Source organism: Corvus hawaiiensis, chromosome 8 (genome assembly GCF_020740725.1).
Source record: "Corvus hawaiiensis isolate bCorHaw1 chromosome 8, bCorHaw1.pri.cur, whole genome shotgun sequence".
Classification (NCBI taxonomy): Eukaryota; Metazoa; Chordata; class Aves; order Passeriformes; family Corvidae; genus Corvus; species Corvus hawaiiensis.
The window spans coordinates 33,056,820-33,083,620 of NC_063220.1; the positions used below are offsets into that span (position 1 = coordinate 33,056,820).

The 26,801-nt window shown below is 39.3% G+C and overlaps 1 protein-coding gene across 4 annotated transcripts; it reads right to left on the bottom strand.

The window, feature by feature from the left end:
* Positions 1-289: 289 nt before the first annotated feature.
* On the bottom strand, positions 290-25,320 carry RUFY2 (RUN and FYVE domain containing 2). Of its 4 annotated transcripts, none has more exons than XM_048312087.1 (18): positions 25,248-25,320; positions 22,625-22,798; positions 22,018-22,135; positions 20,717-20,818; positions 19,528-19,651; positions 17,872-17,933; positions 17,245-17,310; positions 15,418-15,484; positions 14,118-14,219; positions 13,549-13,665; positions 12,807-12,974; positions 11,536-11,633; positions 7,567-7,686; positions 5,690-5,819; positions 5,019-5,113; positions 3,678-3,726; positions 2,697-2,774; positions 290-1,889 (listed from the first exon to the last, which is right to left on the bottom strand). In XM_048312087.1, exons 1-18 carry the CDS (start codon positions 25,249-25,251, stop codon positions 1,746-1,748), a joined length of 1,818 nt encoding a protein of 605 aa, XP_048168044.1. In that variant the 5' UTR covers positions 25,252-25,320; the 3' UTR covers positions 290-1,745. The 4 variants fall into 4 exon arrangements, with proteins under 4 accessions (XP_048168044.1, XP_048168043.1, XP_048168045.1 ...); XM_048312086.1 differs by having other exon boundaries at positions 15,418-15,487; XM_048312088.1 differs by lacking the exons at positions 22,625-22,798; positions 25,248-25,320 and adding an exon at positions 22,556-22,624 and having other exon boundaries at positions 15,418-15,487.
* Positions 25,321-26,801: the final 1,481 nt, after the last annotated feature.

Genomic DNA, 26,801 nt, shown 5'->3' on the forward strand with positions numbered 1-26,801 from the left:
TTAAATTATTTCTGTTTAGTTGCATACCTTTTGACAAGTTACTTATTAAAGCAGTACAGATTAGCTTTATCCTACCATCTCTATCCTACACCAAACCCTACTGCCTCCATGCCCCATATACAGCCCACCTGAAAACACTCAGGAAGCATGTGAGCAGCACCTGATTGTGTCTTTAGCAGAGTACCCCATTTCCCAGCATAGGCAAAGCTTTCTAAGCAACTTGAACAAGTCATAATAAAATAAAATACTCTGAATTACAAATTTAAATAAAGTAACATTATTCTCTTAGTTAAGTTGCAGATTACTTAAATTTATTTTTTTCCAAAAGTTATTTACAGATTTACAAGTATTTGTGTGATATTTTACAAAAGGTTACATCACGTCATTTTAAAAACATTTTTCTTTACAAAAGCTACATAAGCAACTACACTGAGGAGTTGAAAAGAATAGCTGTGTTAGCTTTTAGGATATTCACTAAATTCCTATCCTCAGAGACAAAGCCAAGCTAAACAAAGTGCAAGGACAACTAAAAGACCTGTTTGCAAGCCTCCCTTCTGCTGTCAGCAATGCTACTCCAAGCCCATGGCTGAAGGAACTACGGGGCTGAAAATTCTGGAGAGGGCTGGAGCCCATCCTAGGAGTGGCTAAAGGGAAGAGGGTGCAGTGCAGTGAGGTGGAAGTGACGGCAGTTTATCAAAGGATATTATTTCTATTTGCCTACGGAAAGAATAAGGATTTTCTGTTCCAGCAAAAGTTACTGTAAGTGTCAAGAGCAGTTAGACTCAGAAGGGCTCTAAAGTGCTCTGCAAAAACATGAAGTTTAGGAACCAACTCTGAAAGACGGTGACAAAATAAGGAAGAACCTTCCTGTCCAACACAAAAAGGATGTGGTCCCCAGTATTTAATCCCAGTCTTTCTAGGTGGTTTCTAGAGCTATGCAGTGACTACACGGACAAGCTTGAGAGCATGACTTGCATGAAAATAATGCAGAGACTTGTTCAAGGTTACAGACAATGTCAGACGAGGTCTGTGATGAACAGCTCCCTTTTAATGGAAACACAGATATATCAAATTAATAGTTCATGTGAAAAAATCATTCAGCAAAACACACCTTCCTTCAGCAAGTGCCCTGAGGCACTGTTTGTTCCCTGCCTGACAAAAGCTCCCCTTACACCTGTGACTGCACAGAACAGAGCTGCCAGTGCAATACTCTTGGACGTATCAAATCCTGGTAATGAAGATGAAGTAAACTAATACACGGTATTTGGCAATAATTTCTCAGACCACTGCATTAATTGCCATACTTTTTTCCAGTACAATTGAAAACCAGCTACTGCATGGTTTTGCTTCACAACAGCCTATTACAGGCACACTCTGTGGCAGGATTAGGTTGAACTTGTGGCACATTAGCCTGTAAGAGTATCACCTTTCTCCAGATCATCTTAACAACTAAAATACTCATCCAATACACATTGACACTGAGTCTCCCATATAAACTGCCCTGCTTTCTCACAGAAGAGCTGCTGAGCCATTTGGCATCTGGATTTTTTTTCTTTTTATAGGTGCATTTTCTACATTCGGGTCCCATTTTCTGCATTTGTTTCAAGAGGAAGCAGAGCAGTAACTCATCCACAGTACCTCGAAATTGCAACTCTACACTGCTTACCTGAAAGTCTGGAAATACTGCTGTACACTCTTTAGTGGGTGTTTACAGGATGAGCTAAATACCAGAATTTATAAATATCTTATGGCACGTTAGAAGAACACCTCTGTATAAGTATTGCATGGCAGGAATCACAGACTCGGACAGGCTTTGGTGAAGAGGGCAGAGGCAGTTCATTGTCAGAACAGGCATTGCAGAAGATCTCCCCACAGTTCCTACAGTGATGCTAAATAATGGGCAGAAGATTAAAAATTTAAATTTACAACAGAAATGTACCTGGTAATTGGATACCAACAACCAATACACACAAAGCAATCCAAAACGTAGTTCCTTTCACTTCTTGGGTCGGAGAATGGAGTTGGTTTGCAAAAGATAACTCATCTACATCCCAAACTATGATGCAATCCTACACAGATGTTTGTCTAGGATTGCACCACAGACAGATACATGGTCTGTCTAGGAGCACATTATATATATATATATATATATATATGCTTTGAAGTTTTTATTCAAGACCTGGATTAAGAATATATTCTGCTACATAAAAATACAGCATGAACAATGATATTCAAAACAGTGGATGCTTCTGTCAGGTAGGTAATTGAGATTTAACATAGAAAGGTAAAGAAAACTTCCTGCACACATTAATAAAGCATGGAAATTATTGTCACATTTTACTTTAAAATGACAATAAACTCATATTTTCTTACTCTATTGTATAAAAAATGCCATAAAAAGACTTCTACACATGTCAAATTCTAACAGTGCCAGAGCTGATAAGAGTTTGAGATAACAATTCCACAAAGTAGTTAAATAATTTTTAACTAAGCTGCTTTGTGGAACTTCACCAAGACACTGTTTCTTTTGAAATTAGGGCCCAGCTTCATTGTATGTTATCAAAGAACTAGAAAAACATCTGAAAAATAACTCTACATTCACCTGATCACTGACATTTCATGCCACACCTCTAAGATAATTAATAATTACATAATACTTGTGAACAAGTTGGGAGAAATTTTGTTTTAAGTTTTACCTTCCTTTTGGAAAGTGAAAATTCCTTTTCACATAGCTTGCAATGAGTGGCCTCTTTGTCCTTCAACCAAACCTGGCCCTGGAGAAAAAATTATCATAATTTTATGTATCTGATGAAGTTAAACTTTGAGCTCCAGGGGACAAGACAAACCAAGAGCAGAACATTCACTGTTTGAATGCTCAGTGCCCTGGGACCAGTGTAATGTCACAAAGACACTCTAAAGCAGCACAGGACTGCTCCAAAACACTGCAAAACCTTAGGGGCCAAGACAGACCATAGGTGCAAAGAGAACATAGTAAAGCTGGGAAATGGCTGAGCTGGAAGAACAGTAAGGCATCCAAGCCTCAGAGTGAAGCCTATGTCCCTGCTCATCACGTGGGAACAGTCCTCAGGATGCAGGGAACCAAAACCAACCAGGACAGTATCAAGAACTGTCAATTTCCTTCTGTTTAAACCATTTAATAAACCCAGGAATCTGCTCAACCATTTCAGACACTTTTACTCAGACTGCAGTAATGTACCAGGTGACACCAGATTATCAAACGTGCAGACAAAAATCTCTGCTCTCAAGTGCTCCCTGCTGTCTTTAGAAAGTCCCAAACCTGTCAACATTACACATCACATTTTAACAGCTTTGGTGCTACAAGTTTACTTATTTCCTAGGATGATCAAATATTTATTGATCACTGAGGAGTACTATCTGTTTAAGCTCAGCTGGCTACACATTCTGTCCCAGATACACTCTGTAAATTAGAGAAGGGTGTGTGCCATGGCAAGAAAAGTGCCAAAATGCATAGCTGTGCATCAAACAAGGCTTTTTTCCAGGGGGTTACAGGGAGTCTGTGGTTCTCTCCCACTGGAGAAATCATACAATGAGTCTCTCTGGAGTAGTTGCTCTTGGAGAGAAGTCTTCTCAAGCTTATGAAAGATTTCAAAAAGAACAGTTAAAAAAAAAGTTTATTTTCTCAAAATGCTACTGACCTGCAATGCCTTGTTCGCTTCTTTTATATCTTCTATTTTCAGCTTTGATCTAAAGAATAAGATAATGCTGTTTCAAACTTCTACATGGTCAGTTATGCTCTAACAACTTAAAAACCTGGTTTGAGAACTTAAAAAATTTTAAGCCAAGTCCTCTGAAGAAGACCACATGATGTCATCATGGAGGAAGCAGCCTCCCCACAGCCATCCAGTGCCAACCCACTGAGAACTGAGTCATGGGAGACACACACAAAGTTATTCTATAGGGCATCAAAGGCCACGTAAATCACAGCAGAACTACTGAGAAGACAGAGATGATTAAATGAAACCTCAATACCACGTAAAAATAAGGAGAGTGGGGCTGGCCAGGTGACCCCTTCCATCCTCTACAGACTGTGCTGGTTCTGCCTGGGATAGAGTTCATTTCCTTCCCAGGGGCTGCAGGGTCTGTGTTTTGGATTTGTGCTGAACACAGGTTGATAACACAGAGATGTTGCTGTTATTGCTGAGCAGGGTTTACACAGAGCCAAGGCCTTTTCTGCTCCCTGTAGGGCCACGCTGGGGAGGAGACTGGGGGTGATGGGAAGCTGGGAGGGGACACAGCTGGGACAGAGGACCCCACTGATCAAAGGGGCATTCCAGACCTGATCATCATGCTCAGTATATCCAGTGGGGGAAAGGAGGAGGAAGAGGGGTGGGGGGGCACGCCAAGGTTTGGAGTGATGGAGTTTTGTCTTCCCAAGTCACCATTCCACGTGATGGGGCTCTGCTCTCCTGGGGGTGGTCGAACACCTGCCTGCCCATGGGAAGCACTGAATTAATTCCTTGTTTTGCTTTGCTTGCAAGTGTGGCTGTTCTTTTCCCTACTAAATTGTCTTTATCTCAACCCTCAATGAGTTTTCCAGCTTTTACCTTTCCAATTCTCTCTCCCTGGTGCGAACAGTGGGGAAGTGAGTGGGCAGCTGTGTGGGGCTTGGTGTCTGGCTGAGGCTCAAGAAGATCAGCACTGCCCTGCTGGAGCCAGAGCTGTCACCTTCCCCTTGAGGCTCTTCTGGGATTGCCACAAATGGCAAACCAGGCAACTGTTCTCACTGCAGAACAAAGCCTAATGCCCTTCAAACCAGGATTTTCTGTTCACAGCACTGTCATTACCCAGGAACTTACAGGTACCCCACCAGCCAAAAATAAAAATTAACAGGCCTGACCTAACTAGACATACTGACTTCTGATAATAATATTGTCATATACTGTCTAATATGCATGACCACTGTCCCACTATTTTTCTTAATTCAAGTTTACATGACAAAAATAATATGTATAAATGATCATGAATAATGAAATTACTCGCTCAGCTTGGATGCCAGTTCTTGGAGAGCAGCTTCTTGGTCTTCACATATGCTTTTCAGTTGCTTGTTCTTTTCCTGAAGTTTAAGGAATTCCTTAAAACAAAACAAACAAAATAAAATTAAACCAAATTATTCTCAAATTGTGTTTGCCCTACTGCCTAGAAAGCTGCTCCTACTGAAGCTGCTCTTGCTGAGAAAGCCAGGTCCCTCACACTATTAAGGTTCCAAATCCAACCTGAACAGCAACTGCTCAGGATTAAACTCTCTTAGACCCCAAGAGATAAAGAAGCATTTCTGCTTCTGTAGCCCACTCGAGGGAGAAAATAAACCCAACTGACTGGAGAGCCCAAGACCACTAGAGAGCCATGGGTATGGAGTCAGAGAAAAGCTGAAGCACTTTCTGGCCTACACTGAGAAGGCAGAGCCTTCAACACAAATGAGAAGGGAAAACAACTATTTCATTTTTCCTTATCCAAAGTACTGAGTTCTGCTCTGAGGACTAAATGGGGAGTTAAAAGCCCACTTTTTTCCTTATTCTATTTGTGAGAATACATTAATGTAATTTTTCTTATATATTTGCAGAATTTTTTTAAAATACCATGTCTAAGTCCATAATTAACTTTGCAGTCAATTTCTAAATTACTAGTAAAAATTTGCTCCAGAATTTACTTTCTTAAGATTAACTATTTCTTGGGTCTCTGTTCTCAGATGAGATACAGTTTCCTTTTCCTTTTGAAGATCATCCTCTAGGGTTTGCCGCCACTCTTTCTCTATCTTCAAATCTGTTTCCAGCTGAAGCCTAGAACAGAGAAAACAAAACAGAACAAAAATCACTGTGCACAACAGTATCATTTTTAAAAACAAGACCAAGTTTATTTCTGCGTGCAATAGACTATTATCATAATAAACTATTAACTTACATGTTTTCTAAAACAGAAATAATGTGTCAATATAATGATATTTTAGATACCAGTGTAATAAACAAAGCACTGTCACTCACAAATGCTTTTCAAAGTAAGTTTATTTAAAGGACCAAGAACATGGCATAATTTTGAAGAGCTGACCTTTGAAATGAATAAGAGACAACTAATCACAAAATTCTGAAGTGTTTTTAAAACATGCATAAGGCAAAGCCCCTTAACTTTATACAGCTTGTTTCTAAAACAAACCAAACCAACCACAGTGTCATTGGTGATGCAGGCAATGATTGCAGATATCTCTGATACCATAAAAGTTATTTAATTTACACCCTTGGATGTGAATCTTCTATTTTAGACTAAGGTTTACGGCATTTTGAACAGAACTGAAAATAAAGGGGAAGGACTTTAATTTAGTATTTTTATTGAGCTTTCTACACAGGTGAGGTTCAGCATAAAGAGGCATACAGATTCTATCAACTTAACTGAACTTCAGTTAAAGGAATTAGGACTACTCTGATGGAAGACCCATTCTAGCTGGAATTTTAGTATTGGTTTCACAGAAGAGTTGGTGTTTAGAATGTTATGGAGAATGCAAAGAGTGGAAGCACACTGCTCAACCTTCTAGATCTAAACTGTGCCAAAACAGTAAAAGAGGAAAAAAAAATCTCAGAGTATTCATGCAAGGTCTTTTGATGGGAAACCTACATCCACATTAATTTTCCTCTTTTAAAACCAAACCCACTTTTAAAGGAAAGACTTACATTTTGGGACACTACCACAGCATCTGGCTGGAAAAGAAGTGAACATGACCTGGAGGTTTCAGAACTGCAGAATTCTAAGGCTGGGGTCTGAACTGTTCTTTTGCCCAAATCTGCAGAGGTGACTGTGGTAGTAAAGTGAACATTTGTCATGACAGTTGAACAAGTGTATTAACATTCAGAGTTCTCAGAGGCAGGGGAGTGCTAATAGCTGGATTGGAAATCACTAATTTTTAAGCCCCAATCTTTGTGCCAGAGAGTTACTTAAATAACTGATGCTTTATCTTCCCAAAGACGGAAAACACCTGTCCTTACAGGGAGCTTTTAACATTACATATTGATTTAAATTAGTACTGAAGGATGTAACGGGAGAAAGACTAGAGGGTTGGCTTTTACATTAGTTTTTAACTTTTATGACTCCAGTGGATTTTCACTTTTTATTTCCTGTGCAGAGGTCGTTAAACCCCTTCTACCTTATTCTTAAACTGGATCAACCAAACCACTGTTATGCCATTTTAAGTTACTTGTGGGCTTTGTTAAAGCGTGTTTTACTACTACTCCACTACATATTTCCCCCACTTAGGATAATTTCCTACTGAATTAAGCTGGCACTTTTAGCCAAGAAATAATGCTGTTCTTCCCCTTCCTTTCAAGCTGTATGTCATTTTAGAGGCATCCAAAGCCAGCTTGGCTTTCTTGGAATGACATATTTCCATCTGCCTTGCCAGTACCTAACATAAAGACCTTTAGTATTTACATTCTGTTCAAAACCATTTAACAACAACCAGCCTGTATTAGGACAGAGGACATATTGCAATGTAGAATGTTTACTGCCGTGCATTTTTCCAAACAGGAAAGAAATACTCACAGCTGTTTCTCCTTCTGGGAGAATTCGTTCTGCAGGCTTTCAGATTTATTCACATACTCCTGTTTAAGTTTCTCATCCTCAGCCTCAGCCTCCATTTGAGCCTTCTCTGCTTGCTGCAATCTGGTGTAATTCAAATCAACTTTGGGTAAAACTGAAGCTAGAACTAGGGTGTAGAGGGTGAAGAAGACAAATAAAAGAAAAATGGGGAAATAGAAACATTTCTAAATAAAAACAAAGTTTGGGGGAAACTCACAAACTCAAACGAGAAGTCCATACAATGCCTAGGGAACTAGCTCCTGGGTTTGCATACAGTAAGAGAGTAATCACTGTAAGTAATCACTGTTTTATTTTATGCTCATGAATAACAGGTGCCAAAGCATGATACATATTTTAGAATTGAAGCATTTAACTTGATGCTTTTCTTTTTCCTTTAGCATATGTTCATATGTTATTTTTGAAGCTTTTTTTTCCCCCAAGTAAATCCTGTACTTGGCTTGCACTAATCACCCATTAAGACAGGGCAGAGCATGTGTTGTGCAAAAGCAGCTCAAAACAATTGAGGCATAAGGTTGCATACAGAGCACTGCAATCAGACAGCAAAAAACTTAACTAGCCTAACACAACAAAATACACCCTGACAGGTCCCACTACATTTATAGAACTACCTCAATTACATCCTAATTAATTTAAATAGTCTGTATTAAAAATAATGCATTCTTACACTGGTTAAAATAGCTCCATATTATAGACAAATAAAAATGATTAATCAAGAAATGAGGGATTGTTTTTTGATTTAATCTTTTATTTCTGAATTCCAGGTTTGTTCAGCTGACACTTCCCTTGGAATGCATTAGTTCACTGTGGCTCCTCTCTGGTTACCTCTTCAAACCAAAAAAAGGTGTATGTAATGTAACAAAAGTAAATGTACTGAAAGGGGACTTGTGCTGTATCATGGTTGCACCTGTCTGGAGAACACAAGCACCTGTAAAATACCACTGAATGTCCCCATCTGATGCACCATGTTCTGCAAAACTGTTCTAAGGGCCTCTCAGGTAAGTGGTGGGAGAAATCAGTGAGATGGTTGATTTCTCCCTTCCCAGCTGCTCACCAAACACAGAACAAATCCCAACTTGCAGTGTCAGCTAAAAAAAAGATGTGTCAGCAACATGTTTGCATTTGTGCTTCTGCTGATGAAGTTGCACCAGAGGGAGTTTCCAAAAGCTGCCAGTAAACAAGTGAAAAAGGCTGGAGTGAAACTACCTTATAAAGGGTGCACTATCTCACTTAACTATCCCAGGGGTTTTAAGAATGCTCTCAGTCACATTTGCAATGGTAGTGCACAGAGGGCCAAAACGTGGGAAGGACAGTATTGGGAAAAGCAGGTCCCTCCCCTGTGCAGAAGCTGAATGAAACTACAGAAGACATCAACACCAAAAGCACGTTAAACACTTTCCTAAATCCCAAAATCAACTGCACAGTTGTTTCCACAAGCAAGGCAGAAAGGGAGCTTGCTACCCAGAAGCTGCAGCACCATCCCCTAGCCCAGAGCCAGGGCTGGCTGCTCTGCTGAAATTCAGGCAGATGCTGAGCTGGCCCCAGTTTGCAGCTGGATTTGCCATTCAGATGATACTGGGGCAGATACTTGTTTGCATAATGACAGTGAGATGGATAAGGCTCCCCTTTCTGCTATGGTCTACCTGTTGTTCTTATTCAGTGTTTCTGATTTGGGTTTTCTTTGCAGATGGAAGATACTTATTTTTATTTTTCAGTAGCCAGCTCATGTTAAAGGCTTTTTCTGCCTCCAAACCAAGGAATAAGCTAGTACATAACCATGCAGTAGAAATCCTTTCTGTGTTATTGCATCCTGTCCCCGCTTTTTCAAACACATCCCCTTCTGCTGCAAAACACAGATTATTTTCCCAGTCAACTTCCACTACAAACTCTGAGCAAACATCAGGAAGCGTATTAAGGGCAGTCAGCAGCCTAAACTCTTCTTTCTGCAGTGCAGGCAAGCAGCAGCTCATAGCAGAAATATGAGTTGTAAAGGCTGCCTAATGATGCGTGGAGGGAGGGAAAAGGGTTTGGGCACAACCACAGGTGCTGATCTCAGTGTACACACAGCCAGGCAAGATCCTCAGCTGACAAACAGGTTAGGCAGCTTCAGGATCTGGGCCCTAATTGTAAATCCTACTCACTACTACACCTACACCAGGGCAGCTGTGCTAGGCAGGAGTCACAGCTACGGACTTTGCTGGAGCACTCTGTCTCTGTCTGGAGTCCCACACAAATCAGGCTCCAAACACATTTTCACTCTACGAGAGTATTTTACCCCACATGACATCAGGGAGATGGAACTGTGCTTTAACTGCTTGATGCCCAAAGCCTATCATTCCTTCACTGTACACACAGAACACAGATGCTGACACCACCCTCTTTTCTTACATCCATCATTCTGATAGAGCTCAACTCCTTTCCTCAAACTCCTGTCACTCTGTTTAAGAAACAGTGCTAGTTACAACCACAAAACCCAACAGAGAGCGTGCTTTTGGGATAAATACAGCCTAAAAGTGAAAAGAATAAGCAGGGGAGAAGGGAAGTATTAGCCAGAAGGGCTACTTTTTAAATCTCTAGTACCAAAGAATCAGAAAAATCACTAATTAGAAACAAGCATCATAAAAATGTACAGTCAAAGTAAAGATATCTAACCTCTTAAAATAAAATTTGACAAAGAAGTGATTCAATAGCATTAGAAAACTAGCTTACATTTGCTTAATAATAGTGCAGTAATTTACTTTTTTTTCTCTCTTTTTTGTTTTTTTTAGGAGGGGTAAAGTGAGATCGGAGATGATGTTCTTTCAGAAAACAAAACAGAACCCAGCTACGATCAGTTACAGTGCAGGATTTCTAATACCACTTTAAAGTTTTAATTGGAAAATTCTGAAGTCCTATTTTATCAGCAATAATTTCAACACAAGAGATCTGGAGGAGCTTTCAGAATGATATATCCTTGACAAGTTTATACTGGTGCTGAGCCTCATTGCTGGCACATTTGACGAATGACATTGCAATAGTCCTAGTTTGAGTTAACAGATCTTTGTCACTTCATGAATGCAGTGGACAAAAATCAAAGACAGATGAAGGCAGCAAAACAGTAAAAACAAAAATTGGGATAAAAGAATAAAAAGAAAAAGAAAAAAGAGGAAAAAAGGATGTCAATAAAAGAATATTCATGTCACTAATTTTTTTAATACATAAGCATGTTTTTCATAATCAGATTTAAATGAAAAAAAAGACATGTCAAACACCGACATGACAGGGCTTATGGATATGTTATATTTTACAATTAAAAAGGTTAATGTTGCATATAAGGCCACTAAATTAAAACATATGAATCACATTTTAATATTATGTAGTACATGCAGTCTAACCATAATGTAAATTTGTATTTTGGAATTTTAGTCTTTCACTTTTCAACCTTTCAGCATGAAAACTCATTAAGTCATTGAAAATAATGGCACTTCCAAAGCAATGGACAACAATTACAACAGCTTCAGCAAACAACCAGTGATCCTTGAAGGCATTAATGTTTATATTAAGCATATGCTTAAGTATAAGCAAGATTAATGCTTCAGTTTCTATTGCATTTCATTCAGGTGGGGAAAAAAAAGTAGGCAATAATGAATCAGAATTTTGAAACAACTGAAAGAACAGCTTCTGATATCAGCATAAAAACCTAGGACCAGAAGAAAGATGGTAGAGGAAGAAAACTGAAAGATTAAGTTTGTATTTAAAGTGAGTGTGTTTGTCAAACAGGAAAAAAAAAATCCAACAGCAAAGCACTAATTAGAAGCTTCAGAAAAGTCTGGTGTAAATGTTCTAGTTGAAAATTATATTTCAATGGCTGTAGGAATGCAGTAGGATGTAAGGGGTTGGAGTAATGAATGAAGAGAAACAAAGATGGGGCTGTACCTTTGTTCTAGTTGTTTCATAGTTGCATTAATTTGATTGGTCTTATCCTCTAACCGACTAATTATTTCATTCTTTTCTTTCATAGCATCTTCAGAAACCTGTGTTATAAAAGAGGTTAAAACTGAAATTGGTATAATTACACCACTATCTCATGGGGGCTTTTTCTTCGGTATCTGAAGGGGAAAATGTTGAAATGGCTTCAGGTTTTGATTCTTTTTAAAGATTGCCTTCTAAAAACCCTTGAGGACAGTATGTAAAATCTTATGCCTAGAAAATTTGTAGTTTTATACTTTACAAGCGTAGATGCTATTTAATATTCAATAAGTAAAAATGTTCCCCTTTGGTTTCCTTCCTTAGTTAATCAGTTTGGAAATCAACTTAAATTCAGTGACCAAGTAGCCCTTCAGAACCTTACCAATAAAGAGCTAAGATGCTCAGTCCAGAAAATCACCAAGGTTCTCCGACAAATCAAACCCCCACAGATCCTAACACTGGAGAATATTCTCTTCTTTTTTTTTTCTCCAGCTCTATTTCTATTTCTCAACCTCCGGTCCAGTTTCCTCACACTTGCAGATGGAAAAGTAGAATCCCTTGTCCATCACCTCAATTGTCTCTCTGCAGCGTCCTAATTTTTTCCCCTCATTCTGCCACAGATTTGTCTGGTTTCTTGTGCTGGTTTTCATAATTTATTCCATACAGCAAATTCATGTTCAGCATAAATAACTCATTGGTATTTGGTCATTTGTTAACTGCATTTGGGGTCTCTGAGATCCATATTCTCCCAAAAAAGGGATTTCATTGTTAGAGATTTTTTTAATTTGTTAACAGAATTAAAAATAAACCCAAAAGTGTAATTAGCTTTTTCCATTTAACATAATCTTGTCTTCCTTCCCTTACTTTGGAAGGTCAGGGCTTCTCTTCAACTCTCCACTATGTGCCTACATTCTTCTGGCTTTTTAATACAACGCAGGCCAAAGAAAAGTCATTGCTACAGTACACTGTTACTCTCTCTGTTTCACATAGGATATTATTAGGCCATGATCTTATCCTCACACTTTTTTCTTGCTTAAACCCAGAAAGTGACTGCCTTAAGAACTTCTTTTTGTGAAGTTATGTTTGCATGGGTAATGTTCCAAAATGTCAAGCTGACCTAAGAAGCGCAAGGAAACCAAACCTCCAGGGACCAGCAGCATTCAACTGAACAGAATGGTAATAAAGCATTTCTCTCCCTTTGATCCTTTCAGCAGTTTAACAGCAGATTGTCCCTTTACCTGCAGCTTTTGGTACATTTCCACGTTAATTGCTTTAACTTCATCAAGCTGCTGCCGCAGGCCGATGAGGGTGTCCTGCTTTTCATGGATATCTTTCTCCAGCAACTTCATGGCAAGCTCTATCTCGTGTTTCATACTAACTTGAACCACTAGCTCATTCTCCATATCCTATAAAACACAAGCACAATGCAACACAAAGTATTTAAATAATTATGTAACGTTTTATTTCTGTTTTGAAACTCCAACAGAGCTGCAGCACCACCTATTTTACCACTTCAGAAATTCTGCCCCTCTTTAGCTTTGCAAATTACCCATACATGTTACACTCATACACTAACTGACCAATGGGGCTTTTTAACTTTGGGAGAAGACAACTCACATTTCAATAAATTACCCTGCCAATGTTGCACAGAGTTGCCTATATATTAATTACAAAAATAGAACTAAAGTATTTGTATTTTCACAAGAAAGATTTAGCATAGATAGAGAGCATACAGTATTGCTAAAAACTCACCTAAAAATTCATCAAAGAAAAATGTGGGGTTTTTACTGTCCTTCAGCAATATTATTATAGAAATATTGATGCTCTGTAAAAATTCCCTTTTTATTATAGGCAGTTAGAGAAAAGGCTATTGAAGTAAATTAAAGGCAGCATCTAAACTCAACAAAAGTAGAAATATTCCTACACTGAGCGTTCTGCAGCGCAGTCTGCTGCAGAGGCGCAGTGCCAGGGAACCCTCACCTGTCGCAGCTGTGCCTCCTCCCGGAGCTGCCTGCGTGCTTCATTGTACATCTCATCCAAGCCCTGCCTCGAGTGTTTGTATGTCTGAAGCTCTGCTTCAACATCCACTTTAGTTGCCTACAAAGATACAGAGGTTCTGTCTTTCCTCATTGCAAGTTCTGCAGTTTAATGGCATAAATTTAACACTTGTGAGGAAGACAAAGAAAAGCCTACAAACACCTTCTCCAAGCATGGGATAAACATAGAAAGAGCTGTTTCTGCTCTGTGGCCATTGGTTTGAGAATTGAAATGAGAATTGAGTAATATTAACATCTATACTGCAGTACTGTCCTCCTTCAGTGTCACTTGAATATGCAAAATATACATAAGGTAATAAAACAATCTAGTGTCCTAGAATTTTAATTTACTTACGCCATTTATAAAGCTCCACAGATTTAATAGGTCCTTTCCCTCATGAAAGTTATTTCAGATTTGGACATGTTAAGCTTACTTCAAGACAAGATGTACAAATTTTGAACAAAAATTAACCACATTATGTTAAAATATTAGAAGTGGTAAAACTAACATACCTCTAGATGATGCTGCGTCTTCATTAAAATCAGAGTATTTTCACTCCTTAATTGATGGTTTTCTTCCTGAAGTTTAATTATATTGTTTTTGGCTATTGCTAACTGAAAAGAAACAAACAAAAAAGCTCACTTTTTTGAGTAGAAATAAAGAAAAAAATATTCTGATGAATGCAAGACCAAGACACACTCTGCTCTATTCTCCCTGTCTGCCAAACAGAGGATTAGTTGTTTTTAAAGAAAACATAAAGCTCCTGGTTTTAGTAATGAGTCACTTTCATTACACAGCAGCAGCATGTTCAGGATACTTCACTGTTTCATGTCTGGTGAAGAACATGCTTTCGTTTCATTGCTTCATTATGACTTAAAGATACATTATGACTTAAAGACCCTCAACTCTCATTCCTCATCCTCAACTTTTTCTTTCCACTTGGCTTCAAGTTCATCCTGTTTTATTTCCCTTTTTTGGCATCTTAATATATCATACAGAGCAGCTTACATAAGAAAGCCTCCCCCACATGAAAAACAAACATATTTACAAAAGATGACACTTTATAACTGGGCCCTACAGTATATACACTTTAATGTCAGAATTATAAGCCAAAGAATCAAAACAGGTGGACAATTGGGCTGAAGGCTTGTAAAGGAACCAGAACACTCTGAGAATTAACACTCAGAAAAAATGTTTTCACTCTCTCTGGGTACGTTATTCACAGAGTGAGCTAGCTATCCCTTCAGCAGCTGAATTTAGAGTTTTCAATTTTCCACTTCATTACCTTAAAAAGGTGCTCTGTCTTATAAAGCTAAAAATATTGGAAACCAGTCAAGCATTAAAGGTAACCAGAAATATAGGCTATAAACACAAACCCAGAACTAGACAAATCTAAAACCTGTATATAAGCACACAGTAAACAAGCAAGAAACAATCCTTTGGCTACAGCTGAGAACTGGAACAGAAATTGCTTGGTGAACTACTTTCTGTCTCTTTGTAGCAACTGGTGTCATCCATTCTGGACTAGTCATCTGCACAAATCAGACTGACATCTGGCATTAAGAAAGGATTCTCTCCTCATATTTTCCAAAGTTGGAAACTGTAACATTCTACAGAATTAATTTACTGATGCTAGAGGCTACCTGGCAAGCCGACTTCAAAGCCCTGCAGCGGCTGCCCCTCTTCCTTAGGCCAAAATAAAGGTGAACATATTATCCAGAACTTCCATAGATTAAAATAATGCAAGTATATTTAGAAAAACAGTCTTTGAGAGAAAATAATATGCTATACATTACTAAAATAAAATAGTACCTCTTCAATCAGTTTAGTGTTTGACTTCTCCAGTGAGTCAACTCTTGCATGTAGACTGCTAACTGTGCTACTGAAAGAGAAAAAGAAACAATGGTATTCAAGATTACATCAAAACCCATTCAACTAAGCTCAAAAGCTTTAATGCAAGGTACAGTGATTAATGGTTAAGAGCTAAGAGGTCTGTTCCCATTATTGGAGGTTTTCCTAAGAAAATTACTCTCCTTTGTTGAACATTTATGTACTTCTTTCCAACTCTCAATGTCATCCCTCTAACTCAAACTCCTGGTTGGCTAAAACGTCCCATGTGCTCTCCCCTTCCTTTACCCTCACAACTATATTGCATCCAAAAGAAAAACAAGTTCCCTTAAAAGACAATCCCAGTGTTCTTTCGCCCATATAACAAAACCATTCTCCAGATTCTCTTCCTCCAAAACACATTCCTTTTACAAAATCATTTGTTTCTCCACATTTTTTTGAGATTTGTCCTCAGGCTATCTCTTTCTTGATGCTCCTTGACTTCATTTAGGAGTCTCATCAGAACTTTATTGCCTTTTATTACTCTGTTGTTTTTTACAGTATCAAATTACATCCAGGCCTTTTCCATAACCTGATTGCCTACTTCTACAGGAAGCACCTTTTTTTAGTCTGCACTTCACACACAGGAAAACAGAAAACCTATTCTGTAACACCATTTACTTTTTCACATATTTCTCTGTGGTGTCCTCGGAAGTTGCCAGTTCATTAAGAACATCAGGGAAGAGAAGGTTAATGCATTTTAGGATGTCTAAAAAGGAACAGCTGAACTGAAGTAAAATAGAGGAGAGTTGCTGAATCACTGATCTGGCAGGAAATTCTATGCATAAACCAGCATACGAGAACACACAGAGGCTCACCTGGATAATGGCATCAAACAAATAACCACTGTTCTTACTTGTGGTAGTTCCTTTCTCCTCATTTTCTTTCATTTTGCTCAGATTTTCTGTGCTGTTGAAGGTTTCTGCTTAGTGACAACATTTCAGAGCAGAATATCCTTACTCCAACAGGAGCCTTATAGCAACCAACAATCCAGATTACCAGCATTAAAAACTTTAAAAGATGATTACATTTCAAAAAGGATCCAGATCACCTGTGCTACAGATTCTACAGAAGTTCTTTGTGGCTTTGTTGTTTGGTTTTGGTTTGTTGGGGTTTTTTAGCTTTTTAGCTCCTCAGACTGTCTAGTTTTGTACAATACTCCTCATAGAATTTAAATCACTGTTCTTCTATATTCACAGTAACAAACACAGTGGTGGACTAGGTTTGTTACATCCAGCAAAGTAAGGGGAAAATGCTGCTTTCCTGAAAATTGTTTCAACAGGAACCACAACCTACCACATACAAGTAGCTTCTAGCAAGCAACGAGCTTATTCAGTTTCAGTCCTAGGCATTAAAGCCAAAAACTAAAATATTCTGAAAGGCAAAGAAATAAAAATATACAGATTCACCAGAACACTCAAAACTACTTCTGACAAACTGTTAAATAGAACACAGTTAGAATCCAGACCAAGCTTTTCCTTCCCATGAAGTTATGAATCATGAGGACGTTCACCACTCTGGCCTGCTGGTTTTGTGTTTCTTTGAAGAATAAAGGTTTTGACTGTCCAAAAGCATGAAAACTGACACTTCCTGAGTCTCTCCAGAAGAGTGTCTTTTCCTACTTCACTAAATCTTCAGCCTAAACATGAAGAATTTGCAGCTCTTTCTCTGAAGTTCTCTCACAAAGCTGTGCTACAAAAGGCATTTACCTGTAAGCCTGCCCTGACACCCATACTTCAAAGTAATACTTACTTCAGTTGCCTGTTTAGTTCCTCAACATAATTCTTTTGGTCCAATATTGCAGCAATCTGTACATTTCTAAAGCAAGTACAAAATAAAATTAACTTTAACAACATGATGTGCTAAACTATGGACTGAAAATACACATATTTACCATGTGCAAATGTCCATCTTAATCGTGTTTTTAAAAAGAAAGGAAGCAACTTCATCTCACACTCATGAAGGCAATATATCAGTGAGACACAAAAAAATCCAATGCTTTAACTGCAAATGATTTCTCTACATGAAACATAACCTACACAGTCTGAGAAGGATAAGGATGTTTATTTACTCTGCCATAACTCTGGCTCTTTTAAACACTGACCAAACCCCAAGCTGAGGGCTTAAATGCCTGTAGGTTCCTTTTCACTGCCACCTGGCGAGCCTCCACTACTTGGGGGCAGTAGTGATGCTGCTGAGGTTTCCTTCAGACTGCAAATATTCTTCCAGCTGACTAGTAACACAGAACAACACACTGGGGCATTTTTCTCAGGATCAGAAGATTTCATCTTAAGGGAACGAGACTTATTTCTAAAAGAACAGGCCCCAGCCAAGAAATTGTTAACATGCAAAATTAGGAGGTATTTTGTGAGGACATACCTTTCTTTACCCCCAATGTCATCATCACTCTTCAAATACACAGAGAAATCGATCACCCCAACCTGGTGGAAAGCAAAGGTACAGCTTCATATCATACAAATAACTGTATGGTTATTTGGCTGTTGGTATTTACAGCCTTGTACTTATGCAATTGATAAAACCTCAGTTACAGCATTTTTAAGATTCGTCCACTTTCAGCCAGAAGCTGAAAAACCTGAACTATAACACTTTAAACAAGATTTTACTAAGTTTAGTGTTTACTTGGTTTATACAATGCTCTCCTGTCAGGATCCTGTTTGTTCTTTCCATGTCTTTTCTAAAAATCTCTCCTCCAAAACCTTTTTTAAAATATATTTTTCCTATTAAAGCAAAATACCATCGCTATTAAATAAGGTGAAATGTTCTATCTGTAAAAGTTACCTTAAATCAATTCACTATGTCTGCACAAACACATTTCACCACTGAGCAGTATTTTTTTAACATACCAAAACTACGCTCCTGGCTATGACTTCCATCAAGCTCCAGAAGTTTGCCTTTCTGCTCAATAAAACCTGCTGCTTCTGGCTTCTCTGAGAATGTGCCTTCTTCATACTACTCTTCACAAGCAGAATAATTCTGGATATTTTACAAATGTCAGATTTGGACAAATTGCATTCAGAATCTCATCTGCACAGCCACTACTACCTTCTCAAATCGAGTTTTATCTCTCATGCAGCAAGGCCACCAAATGACCTGGATAACAGAAGCATAGCTAGCAACAGATTTTGTGATCCATAATACACATTTAATTCTCAACGTGGAAGAGCAAGTTGATAAGTTTTCTGTAATTACAGGCCTGTTGATGTTATATTTTCTTTTACACAAGATCAGTGCCTGAAACCAATATTAGACAGTAACTAGAACGAACAACTGAGGACAAGTTAACCATGTGATTCAAAAGCACACACACCCAATTAGCTGTGACTTTTCTTTCCCAGAGGAACTGTTTTTTCATCAAATACATACTGAATATAGTAATAACCACTTAAACTATTATGATTCTTTTCCACAAAGAAGCTGAAAAAAAAAAATCAGGGCTGAACACAGTCCACATTTATTTACAAATACAGGTGTATCTGCCTTTAAACAGAATCTGTTAATATTTTCTTGGAAAAGATTAAGGTTAAAAGTCAAAGCCCGTTGTAAAGCAGGAAGAATTCCAAGTCTTGCTTTGCAGAATCAAAGTAGTCACCCTCTTATGAGGTCATAAGTGAGTGTTTGTTTCAGGTCCTTGTATCATTCCTGTGATGTCCCAGAACAACAATAAATGAAGCAAGCAGGGTAAACTGATCATGGAACTATCCTTGTCCCACAGAGGAAAAAGATGGGTCACACAAGTGAGATGCAAAGAGCTCTGCATTGCTACAACAGCTCCCATTTGAGAACAAAGCACAAAACTTCACCCTTGCACTCTGACCATTATCTCAATCTAAACGTCTGACCCAGCTGGTGATAAGGGGGTAAGGCAACAGCCCCACAGATCCAGCAGCTGGATCATCACACCCTGAACAGTCTCTATGAAGATTTCTAACAAGTCACAACTCCAAAGTAACAAAATTCACTGCACAGGAAAATCTCACAGATTGCACATACATTGCTTTACCTGGATGGACTTACTTGTGAATCCAGATCTTCTCCCTTCACACACAGGTTGGCATCAATCACATTTAGCCCAACTAACAGCCCAACAATAACTGCTCCTTCTTCCTCCATCATTAGTGCGTGATACTCATAAAACTCACTGTGTTAAAGCAGAAAATTGCATCTTACTGATTTATTCATTATATATACATCCAGTAAATTAATAATAAGTGACATACACATCTAAATTTCTCTTATTCTAGCCTTACTACAACATCCTTAAAGATGAACTGTGCCTGCCCATACTTTCACCTCATAAATATTTAAAAATTCAAAGTGCATGGTTTGTCTCAGAGACTATTAAAAACAAGGATACTGCCTTTGGCTCCAGATGGCTGAGACATTGTTGGGGGGTGGGAGTAACAAGATTTACTTTGCCTTTAAAAGAAAAACCCAAAAACCCCAGAAAAGGCTCTACCCTACACCTGCTATTAGCCAGTTTTGAAGAGATACTGCAACAAACAGATGTTTGGCCACACTGAGTCAGACAACTCTTAAGTTGTTAAGAAGCAAGCAGTGCAAAAGAAGAATGGTAAAAAATTACCTTGTGTGAAACAATGTCTGGAATTTAATGAATACATGCTTGAAATTCAAGGAGCCAAGGAAGAGATTACATGGATTAAAGAGAAGCATAAATGGCTGAAATGCTAAAAAGGTTTATAAAATATAAATACTTCACTAAACAAAAGAATATCAGGACTTTCTCCTCCTTGCACATTTTAAATAAAATTTTAGATTCTATGTAACAAACTGTGTTTCCAATGGAAAAGCCCATAGCTGCTGAACACCAATGACATCCTGACAAACCAGCATTATCTAGGCATACAAAGTAAATCTTAAAAATACATATAGCTTATAAAATTGAAATTAAGATGAGAAGTATCCTTCGCTGTTTGTGCTTTAATTACTCCATCAGACAGGAAAAGTTATACTAGAAGCGAACAATGCCAGTGTTAGAACTGCGAAAGCAAAGTTCAAAGCAAGAGCCCTCTGTGCAATGGCAGCTCAGTGGAAACCACACGCATGGTAGGGATGTAGGGATGAATTCACCTCCTCCCCAGAGGTTTTCAGCGCTAGTTCTGCACGGTGGGGGAACACAGGATTATTTTTTAGGAGACTAAACCTCTAAAAACAAATTGCAAACAAAATCTAATTAATTGTTTACCTGAGGAGATCTCTCTGAATGATTAAACAGCGAAGATAATCGGCCATTTTCTTCTGCATCAGTGCTAACCGTAACCAGGCCCGGGCACGGCCCAGCGGTGTCCTGAAACAAAGGGCATGAAGACAAACAGTCCCAAATTAATAACATATTGATTAAATCACGGTCTTTAACACCTTATTAGTCTACTGGTGGAGCAATTGGTGTTTCTGAAGGGGTATTTTAAACTATTAGTTGAGCATCACCATCTGAAAAGCCATAATGTTTAGGCTTTGACTCCAAGCTTTGGGACAACAGAAAAATTTTAAACTACTCAGCTGAGCTTGGGAGCAGACCCTGGAAAAAACAGGAGTATAGAATGCACAAGAGCCTGATAATCTTGAAAGTCCTGTTTTCTGCTGAAGTAAAATGTTTGCAACTGTTGGGACTCCTTTCTGCAATTTGTTTATAAAGAGTTCAGGGGAAGTGCAAGAAAATGAATTGAATGCCCATCACAAGCCACCACGGCAGCTTCCCTTCCCAGTCCTACTCTCTGGCTCTACCCAACACTTTCTGAATCCTACCTTTACTAGTGTACAAATTCAGGGCTATCTTAGGAAGACAATGCAAAAAACCATGAAAACAGATGTAACTGGCAAACACTTATATCCAGCAAAGTACACCTGGACCTTTACAAGTTCCTCTTCTAGTGCTTGCATACTTACAAGTGGTAAGCACATAAATGAAAAAAACCTTCACAAGTTGTATTAAAATGAGAGTAACACACTTGGCAAAGGTTATTATTTCCTCTGGCCTGCCACAAGAGTAAATAATAATTTACATGCCTATGTGCTTTAGATAAGGTCTAAAGCTATAAATTAGAATCCTTATGCTGCCATATACCAATCACAGCATAACCAAGCCCTTTTGGAATTTCATGTATGGCCAATTATAAAGATAAATACAAAAGCAGAGTGCAGTGGAATGGGAGGAGAATAAATTTACTTCTGAGTAGGACACTGCAGGCAAGAATCTGAAAAGCTGCCTAATTCTTTCCTCTTTGGTATGTCACCTTTTGGTTTTATAGGGCCTTTGCTACCTGCACTCATTAATGTTTGCTGCAGTTCTAGATTGCAGGAGTGAGTGATACACAACCTGCTCCTTTTTGCATTGCTGTTATCCACCTTCCATTCACCTGTGCTCTCCCCCAACATCATGTGGTAGCTGTTCAAAGGCTTGATTGATGCCAAATAAAATCATGAGACACCTGCAGATTCTCAGTCAGGTCCTTTATTTTCCTGCTGCATTTTACCAATACTACTTACTTAAGGCCAGGCAAATCTCTGACACTTGCTGCTATTTCCTCAGCTTCTGGATATAATTTCTCCACAAGTTCCAGAGGACCCCAGATGGTTTTATTGTAACTTAGAAAGGATTTTCTTACTACAAAAAGAAAAATCAAGTAACTGAATTAATTGAAATTACTGGAGTAGCTTCCTTCAAACTAGCTGGTGTGTGAAAAGGTTAACTGCTGAGTCCAGACTTCCAGATAATTCCTAACTGAGACACTGGTCAGCTCACCAGTATCCAAAGCCAACTTCTAAATTACTTTGCTGTGAATATAAAATCGATGTGCTGAAATAAAATTAATATAGAAAGGACGTTTAGCTAAAAATATACGCTAAATACACACATGCAGCTGTGGTAATCCCTGGACCGCTTACAACAAATGGTGTTCAAAAAACCAAGTTGGTAAAAGTGGAAATATATGTGAAGAATTAATAATTACACTATTCATTATAAAAGGTGACCATTTGCATATTTTTCAATTCTTTATGCAACACTACATATTTTTTTACCTACTTCAAGAAAGAAAGGAAGAAAAATGGCATGTTTGGGATGAGAAATATGCAGCTAGACCAATTTCCACACCTTTCAGGCCATGCTTCAGGCAGTGCTCCATGACAACAAAGAACTGCTGCAAAGGTGGGTAGTCAGAATCCAGAGTGCGCCCAAAGCTCAAGGCTGATTCAATGAGTCCTTTGATACTCAATTTAGCCATGTTCAATAAATTTGCTCTTTCTACAGCTGTAGGGTCCTTTACAGCTAAGACAACAGAGAAAAAAATGTTACGGTTCAAGTGTTAGGAGTGACACAAAGAAATAAAGTGCTTCATAGCTGCCTTGTTCAAAGAAAAACTTACCTTAACCTAATAAACTCAATAGAACAATCCAGTAGGTGCTATAAACCATCATGTCATAGAAAAGCATCCCACGGAAAACACATTCCTAGTGTTTTAATAGGTGAATGAAGTCCCGAGAGTTCTTAGGTACCATGTTGTCTCACCAGGTCTCAGAAGCAGCCAAGTCACTGCAATTTAACACAGCACCTCTGCTGCACTCCAAACTGCTGCATGGCTGCAACCAGTGCCCCTCCCATGGTATTAAAGCAGCCTTCCTATTAATTTATGTATTTATTTGGTGTATTACAGCCTACCTACAGAAGCAGACATCACACTTTTTATATATTATCACTTTCCACTGCAGCTTTAATTTCACAGTGACATGAACACATGCCTTCCTTCTCAGGCTGTACAGAGTCTCTGCCACTAAACCAGGAGCATTTTCTAGAAAATATTACGTACTGAAAATTCAGTTTCTCATCTAGCCACAAAGTATTTTCTACATGGAAAATCTTAAGAATTAAAGGTTTTGCTTTAACTTGAAATTTTTGATAAACTTTACCAAGTGTACACTGCAAAAATACAATTGGGGATTAAATCTAGTCAGTAAAAAACCCACAGCTTTTTACAATCATCTTAGTCTGACAGAATGGACAAGGTTCCTCTTCTCAGAACTCCTGCTACTGAAAACAGAGTGCTCAGGAAATTCTTAAGCTTATTTTCATTTATAATGAAACAAGTCAAGCGTTCAGGCCAGACTATTTTCTCAGAGACAAAACAAGCCTCTGTTTATTCACTATGATCAAAGTAACCTGGAAAGAAACAAAAGAGTTGATGATTTACTGTTTAATTAAATCCAACAAATGAAGTAAAAAAAAACCACTTTTTTTTTCTGAGACATTGAGACATAGATGTCAAAATATCTGAGGAAAAAATATGCATCTGAGGAAAAAACGTGAGCCTGTTCCTCTGCAAATCTGAGTATAGGTATAGGGCCTTATCTGTTTGCACATCAGAAAGCACAAAGAGCCCAAATCATCATAACAAATGGATATTTTCTCAGCTCCTCAACAGCAATGAAACTACTTGTGTCATTTCCTGCACAGTTTAGGCATTTAGGGATTAGATACTAGAAACCCTGGAAATTACTTTCTAGTATTCTGTTTCCCTAGTTGCCTGCCAAATACCCAACTACCCTACTATCATACAACATAACCTATCTCTGCTTTCTAGGAAAAAAAAAAAAAAAAAAAAAAGACTGAGATTATGTACCTGAGACAGCCTTAAAAACTACTTTTATAGTTCCCCAGTACTTCAACAGAAAACCTCATAAGACATTAGAAAACAATCAGAGATAATTAGAGACAGGGCTCTGGCAAAACTGTACTCAGTTAGCAGCCACAGCCCACTGGTTCGTCTCTTCCTTCCTTCCTGCTCAGCTGCTGGGGACTGATCAACCCCACCAGGAGCAGCCACCAGCACAGCATCCCTGGCTGGGACAGGAGGAGGCTTGCAACAACAGGAGCCTTTGTGCTGGCAAAGCACACATCCTGCTTTTTTATTAGCTTTGCTACTGACAGTATTAAATACAAGTGTTAGTGTAGGAAACGCCTTGCTCAATGCAGACTTCAGGTGGGTAGCTCTCCCTTGCTACATATCCTGTCTATTTCCCTAAAGGCATCATAAAAATTCCTTTGTCAGGTGACCTCATTTTGACTTCTGGAGCTGATCCTCCTCAGACAGACTTCTATGTCTGCTATCCTTTTAATTATCAGCCCTCTTGTCTGTTCTTTCTGAGGTGAAATGCATTTTAGGTCTGTTTTTAAGTGCAGCGTACCTGCATGGTTTTTTTCATCTGCTTCTTAAAAAATAAATGATAAACAAATATTTTAAAATTTAAAATCAAGATTTAGAATTTAACATCGTGTGTGAAATCCTAAATCGTAGCTGCTGCTCGAGTACTCTACGGGGTACTGCACAGACAGCAAAACAAGCTCTGCAGAGCTCTTCTCCCCGAAGCAGCAGCCCCCGAAAGGGCTATTTGCAGGTGGCACTGCTGTCGCCAGCATCACCGGGTCTGACGAGGGGCTCGGCCTAGGAGGCGACATTCCTCCCCGGCTGGATGAGCAGCCGAGCCCCGGCGTGCAGCCGCTCCGGCCGCGGGCTGAAGGCGCTGTCCCTGCGGCAGCGGGAGCCTCTCCCCGCCGGCCGCAGCCCTCCCGGCGCGGTGCCCGCACACCGAGGCACCGCACGCACCGCGGGGCCCCGATACCGCCCCGTGCCCGCGCCCCTCGGCCCGAGCCTCAGCCCCGCGTTCCCCGGAGACCCCCCCGCCCATCCCGGCCCCGCTCCCGGCGCCGCAGCCCCGCTCACCCATGGCTGGAGAGGAGGAGCCGCCGCCGCAGCCGCTCCGTGCGGGCCCGCGGCTCCTCCCGCCCCTCCGCCCGCGCGGCGCGGCGCCCCCGGCGGCGGGAGGACCCGCCCCCGGCCCTATCGCGATAGCCCCCCCGCCTCGGGCACTGCCGCACCGCGCCCGGCCCCAGCTGCCCGCCGGGAGAGCGGCATCGGCCGCAGGGATGGGCAAGAGCGCCAGGGCAGCCTTCGGCACAGGAAGGCTCGGACATGAGCTAAGCACAATCAAGCAGCACAAACTTGAGGCTTCTCTACCGTTCTCTTGTGACATAAAGCTTATATCCCTAGCATTTATTCCAAATAATAATTCTCTAGCATTGGATAACATGTATCAGGATAAATAGTAATGTTCTAGAAAAATCTGTGAGTTCAGTGCCTTCAAAGGTAACGTGCTGGGAATCAAAACCAGTATTAAAAAAAAAAAGTAAGTTTTTGGGGTTTAATTTTTAAAAGCCCTAAAATGTGAACCTGACTAGAAAAGAACCAAAATACGCTATGGTGTTTATCACCAAGCATGTTTGTCACATCCAGATGGAATCTCAGTTGATGCTTACTGCACCCTGAGCACTACAATATGGTCTGCTTAATAATTATTCTTTCCTCTCCCCTTTTTGGGCAAGATTAACCATCAACCTGTAAAATAAAAAGGTGTTCTTCACCTTGCCCAGCTTCAGAGACTGCACACAAACAGCAGAAAGGATATCACTGCCTGGGGCTGCAAGGGAGGACCAAAGGAAAAGGGCAACATAGGGATAAAACACAGCCCATGGTGACAGGGACACTTCTTATAGCCACCATTCCCACCTCTTAAAAGGAAAAAGGAATCTATACATTTAAACATTCAACGGTTCTAATAGTCATGCTCTGATTTTACTAGCCCAGCATAAAACAGCTTCCTTTTTTTTTCATTTTTGAGAATCCCAGCAGCATATAACACATTAGGCATGCATCTGCAGGTTTTCCAGCAGCATCTATGGCTGCTTCTGCATGAGGAAGCTGCTTTAAAGGCAGCACACAGAAAAAGTGGTCCTTTACTGCTAGAAGATACTCACTTGCTATGTATATTCATTAAAACATGAAGTGTTTTGGAGAATCACATCTCAAATTTTGTTTGAGACTACCAGAGCAAAACATGGTTTCATATGTAGACTGCTGCTCAATCTAATTTTTACCACATGACTAGAAGCAAGGATGCATTTTAGAAGTAGATAAGGAAATGTTCTTGTGTTTGTTTCTCATGTAACTTCATGATGGGATGGCAATACCTCTAATTTATTTCTTAAGCTTTTATTAGCATGCACACGATTTCCTGGATAAGCATTACTTGGTGTAAGAAAACAGATTAGCCAAATCTTAAGAGTTTTCTACACATAGATCCTAAATACAGGGACAAAAAATCTCTTCTAAAAAAGTATTCTGATGTCACTGCTATAATAAAGAGTATATTTTACCCTATTTTTTTCATCTTTTGAAAGAGCCAGAGCACAGACACAGTTGATGAAGCATGTATATTCA